At 37.4% G+C, this 5,892-nt stretch overlaps 1 protein-coding gene across 1 annotated transcript in view; it reads left to right on the top strand.

Moving 5' to 3' along the window:
* Positions 1–5,892, top strand: part of LOC107298700 (vigilin-like) — a 46,636-nt gene that overhangs the window by 4,141 nt on the left and 36,603 nt on the right. Inside the window, exons 3-5 of the mRNA XM_015828076.1 lie at positions 449–655; positions 3,396–3,503; positions 4,758–4,862. Of these exons, the coding sequence (XP_015683562.1) occupies positions 449–655; positions 3,396–3,503; positions 4,758–4,862 (420 nt within the window). The remainder of the gene's footprint in view (positions 1–448; positions 656–3,395; positions 3,504–4,757; positions 4,863–5,892) is intronic.

The following is a 5,892-nucleotide window of genomic DNA, read 5'->3' as shown; positions in this document are numbered from 1 at the left end:
TGTGAAGGGTATGTCCCAAAGGTGTTTTTTCAAGAGGCAACTGGACTTTCTTGTTTTTTCTTTGAAGAAGTTTCACTTCTCATCCAAGAAGTTCTTCCGCTCTGACTGGATGGTGGGGCAATGGAAGGATTTATATTCCTTGCAGACAGCTGGTCGTGTGCCTTCGTTTAGAGAGTCGTTGAGGCCACTTGGAGGTCTATCTGTGTCCTCAGGGTTACCTGAATAGTGCAAATGGGTGTGGGGTCTTCTTGGCTGGAGGATGTTTTTTGCCTTCACTGTTGAAGACAGGCCAGGCTGTTGGGAAGGAGTCTGTGTTGTCTGCCTCTCAGACTGAAGCCCAAATGGTTCCTGCAGTCTGCTCCGCACCCATTTGATTATTGGGGGGCTGTGATTTAAGGTTGGCTTTGCATCTTTCCTGGCTTTGAAGCTGCCTCTGGCTGTCTTTCAGAAGCGCAAGACCACCACCATCTCCGTGGAGGTAAAGAAGTCCCAGCACAAGTACATCATCGGCCCGAAAGGAAACACCTTGCAGGAAATCCTAGATACCACTGGAGTCTCGGTGGAGATGCCGCCCCTTGAAAGCAGCTCGGAGACCATCATTCTGCGTGGAGAGCCGGACAAACTGGGGCCAGCCCTAACTCAGGTCTATGCCAAGGTATCCATCTGCCACGGTCACATAAAGGCCTAGGGTAGGCAACCTTGGCTCTTTTATGACTCGTGGACTTCAACTCCCAGAATTCCTGAGCCAGCCATGCTGGCTCAGGAATTCTGGGAGTTGAAGTCCACGAGTCATAAAAGAGCCAAGGTTGCCTACCCCTGGACTAGTCAGCCAGGGATATTTCACATGGGACCAGCACAGTAGTATCACTGGCAGCCAGGCACCTTGACTGATGTGCCAAAGTCAGTAAAATAAATCCGGCTTTTCCCCTAGAATTTGTGTAAGATAACTGAAAACAAAAATGCGCATGAACTTTAAAGACCAGCTGGGTAAAAATGTTGGATCCGTGCAGCAGGTATTTTTTCTCTGTGTGCATATGTGTGTTTCCTCTCATTTTTCCTTTGGATGGATACCCGCTGTTTTGTTTAAATTAAACTGGTATTGTATCAGACAGGGTCCACTGTGTTTAGATTAAGGTTTTATGTGAATTCGGCCATTGTAAATCACGAACAGGATGTGGTGTCCTAGTGAACTTAGTAAATTGTGGTGTTTTTTTTCAGGAAACCACATTAAACAAACTGTGAAAAAGTAGAGATGGGCAATCTTTGATGGTCAAAAGTGGCACTTAAAAGGGGGGGGGAAGAACGTGGGGCCACTTTATCTAAGGAAACATTGGGGCTTTGGAGAATTTCTACCTCCTTATTTTTAACAATGACATTCTTGGACTTTATATATTATATTGTATTGTATTGTATTGTATTGTATTGTATTGTATTGTATTGTATTGTATTGTATTATATATTATATTATATTATATTATTATATTATATTATATTATATTATATTATATTATATTATATTATATTATATTATATTATATTATATTATATTATATTATTATATTATATTATATTATATTATATTATATTAATTATATTATATTATATTATATTATATTATATTATATTATATTATATTATATTATATTATTATATTATTATATTATATTATATTATATTATTTATATTATATTATATTATATTTTATATTATTATATTATATTATATTATATTATATTATATTATATTATATTATATTATATTATATTATATTATATTATATTATATTATATTATATTATATTTATATTATATTATTATATTATTATATTATTTATATTTATATATCCTTTATAACACTAAAAATGCAAATCCTGGGCATCATATTGACAAAATTAAAAGAAAAGCGAACATCAGGATAAAAGTAAACAAGACTGTTTAATGTAGATAAAAAGTCACTAAGCTTTCGTCGGCTAAACTGCCGACATCGTCAGAGTTGGAGTAAAAGGAGATCTGGGAGCTGGCTTATATAGCCGCTTGCCTCTGCGCCCGGCTTCTCGAGCGCGTCATCGGCCCATTGATTGTGCTCGTCCGTAATGCGCTGAGTTGCTCTACACCTGGCAATCTGCCCGTGGCCCTGATGGTTGTCTTCCGATCTTCAATCGCTCTTCTGGCGATTGTTCAGTTCAGTTCCCTTATCCACTGCGGCTTTAAAAACCATCAAGGGAACAGCGATTACGTGCCTTCCAAGAATGAAACAATCAGAGACATCAGATGGACAGATGACTAGGTCCAGGAGCCGTGCGCAAAATCGGCCGGCGTTATAAAAAGGGAACTCCCATTGACTTGTTTCTATGCTCTGATGATGTCAGCAGTGCTGGCCGACGAAAGCTCAGCATTTTTATTAAACAAATCCTAGTTTGATATTATCCTGGTGTTCGTATTTATTTGTTTTTACTACATGGCATCATCCAAGATTCAAATTTTTAACGTAATTAGAGACACACACACATTATATTATATTATTATATTATATTATATTATATTATATTATATTATATTATATTATTATATTATATTATATTATATTATATTATATTATATTATATTATATTATATTATATTATATTATATTATATTATATTATATTATATTATATTATATTATATTATTATATTATATTATATTATATTATATTATTATATTATATTATATTATATTATATTATATTATTATATTATATTATATTATATTATATTATATTAATTATATTATATTATATTAATTATATTATATTTTATTTTATTATATTATATTATATTATATTATAAATTATTTTATATTATAAATTATTTTATATTATATTATATTATATTATATTATATTATATTATATTATATTATATTATATTATATTATATTATTATACTATACTATACTATACTATACTATACTATACTATACTATATTTATTATTATTATTATTATTATTATTATTATTATTATTATTATTATTATTATTATTATTATTATTATTATTATTATTTGTTTCCTAACTCAGAATGGGAGAAAAGTTGAGTTTTAGCAAAATTGGATAGGTTTGAGGGACACAAAACAGGGATTTAATGGTTATGTGAATCCTAGAGGCTGAAGATTAACCAACTCTGGCTTAGTGTAATTGGGCAACTTGCAAATCTAATTAAGAAAAATAAACACGAGAATGTTGCAATGATGCCATAATGCCACCTGGAGGCAGAATGCAGGTATTGCATCATTAAAAACACTTGTCAGCCTTGGTATCTCACTCGAATGCAGACCTGTCTGTAGCCAGGTTTTCAAAGCCACTCTTGCGAATGACGCCGGTAAACTCTCCTTGCCAAATCCTGTCCCTTTTACCTAGGCGAAGAGTGTGATGGTAGCTGAAGTAATGGCCCCAGCCTGGTTACATCGTTTTATAATTGGGAAGAAAGGACAGAATATTGGCAGGATCACCCAGCAACTCCCCAAGGCAAGTATTCCTAAAATAACATGGCTATAAATAAAATAGTGAGAGTAAAAACTCTGGTTTGATGCATGAAATATTGTTAAAAAAAAAGAAAAGCATGCCTCTCCCTTGAGGATACCGGAAAAGCAGGAACTAAATTTGAAGAATCCATTGGGCCTTTTGCCCCTCCCTTAATAGATCCTGGAGCACCTTAAATCTCAATGTATGGGTTTCAGGTCCACATTGTTCTAATACAGGTAGTCCTCAACTTGCAGCCATTCATTTAGTGACCGTTCAACTTACAATCAGTTTTCACGTTTACAACCACCATACCATTAAGGAGAGAAACAACCTAGAATAGTGGTGGCGAACCTACGGCACGGGTGCCAGAGACGGCACTCAGAGCCCTCTCTGTGGGCACGCCTGCCGTCGCCCCAGTCCTAGGACTTCAGCTGGGTTTTATAAAACCTTTTCTGTTTAGGCTTCTGCCGCCGTGTGCAAAAAAACCCAAAACAGTTCAATCAGTCAATTTCAACTTCTCGCGGGGAAAAAAAAAGATCTTGCAAAGTTGGAATTGATTGATTGAATTTTTTAGTCCCACCCAGTCTGCCATGACTACCGCAGCCACGCCCACCCACTTGGGCCACGCTCACCCGGCTCCCGACGATGCACAAGTGGGTTTTGGGTTACCGTTTGGGCACTCAGTCTCTAAAAGGTTCGCCACCACTGACCTAGAACTAAGAAAAAAATTCCTGACAGTTAGAACAATTAACCAGTGGAACAACCTGCCTCCAGAAGCTGTGAATGCTCCAAGGTCCCTCCTATTGTATTCTATCTTTGTGCTCATGGGATCAAAATTTGGGCCCGTGGCCACAGGTGTGTATTTACAAAAGTCGCAACATCCTGGGTTTGTGTGTGTCATGCTACCACCATTTGTGACCTTCCCAACTGACGTCTCACTAGCAAAGTCAATGGGAGAAGCCATATCCACTTAACGACCACACGATTCGGAACAAGTGCAGTGGTTCGCTTAATGACTTTGCCAGAAAAACTCACAAAACTGGGTGCGTTCGCTTCACAACTACCTTGTTCGGCAATGGAAGTTCTTGCCCCAGTTGTGGTCGTGTGTCGAGGACTACCTGCGGATGAGTTTCCTGGAAGCATTTTAATGACATCTTAAGGGTCTGGTGCGACACTCGCACCTCCCCCTAAAAACTACACTTATTGAGATCTGTTGGGATATACACATTTTTGATGGCACGGCTCATCCGCTTTCAGGTCCACATTGAATTCACGGACGGCGATGAGAAGATCACTCTGGAAGGACCCACCGAGGAGGTGGAATTGGCCCAAAGCCAGATTCAGGAAATCATTCGGGACCTGGTGAGTCCTCCTGTGAATCTTACGTGTACTTTCTCTTTTTTCATCAGACCCATCCATATAGCAGGAAGAGCAAAAAAGTTTTAGATCCAGGTCAGCAATTGTATCTGTTTCCCTCTTGGCAGCAGTGTGAATTGTGGCCAGTGATATTATGGGTATCGCCCGTTGGTGAGATGATGCAGAACTATTTGCAGAAGTGGGTGCTTAAAACACCCACGTTGCCCTTTTTCGGGTGTTATTTGGTCTCTTAAAACGTCCTCAAAATGTGATCCAGAAATTAAAAGTCCTGCCTGTTCAAATGGGCAGCAGAGGTCCAATTAGAAAGCTGAAGTCCGGTGGGTTATCTCCCCTACCTGCCTGCTGGAATTTGAATATCAAACTTACTAAAGCAGTAACATACAAAGAAAACTTATATAAAATGTTTTATAGATGGCGTATGACACCAGTTCGCTTAGCGAAAATGTTTAAAAATTTATCGGATACATGTTGGAAATGTAAGCAAAAACCGGGTACTTATTATCATGCCTGGTGGACATGTTCTATTGCAAAAAAAATATTGGTCTAAGATTCATAGATGGTTAGAAAAGATGATGAAAATCCAGATAGAATTTAAACCAGAACTGTTCCTGTTAGGTATATTAAGACCTAATTATGGCAAAGAAAATGATTATTTAATATTACGTGTATTAACAGCTGCAAGAATAGTATTCGCCCAATTTTGGAAAAATGAAAACCTACCATCAGACCAGATTTATAATTTTGAAAATCCTAGATTGTGCAGAAATGGACAGATTCACGTTAGAGATGAAGGAGAAAGAAGATTCAATCTTTTATAAACGGCATTGGTCACGTTGGTAAATGATCTCTGGAGGGCCCGGGACAGGGGTTATTCCTCTGTCCTTGTTCTTTTGGACCTCTCAGCGGCTTTTGATACTGTGGACCACAGTATCATGCTGCGACGGTTGGGTGGGTTGGGAGTGGGAGGCACTGTGATGCGGTGGTTCTCCTCCTTCCTCACCGACCGTACGCAGTC

This window comes from Protobothrops mucrosquamatus, unplaced genomic scaffold, assembly GCF_001527695.2.
Source record: "Protobothrops mucrosquamatus isolate PMUCROS unplaced genomic scaffold, P.Mucros_1.0 scaffold4207, whole genome shotgun sequence".
Classification (NCBI taxonomy): Eukaryota; Metazoa; Chordata; class Lepidosauria; order Squamata; family Viperidae; genus Protobothrops; species Protobothrops mucrosquamatus.
This window is presented reverse-complemented; position numbering and strand designations above follow the sequence as displayed.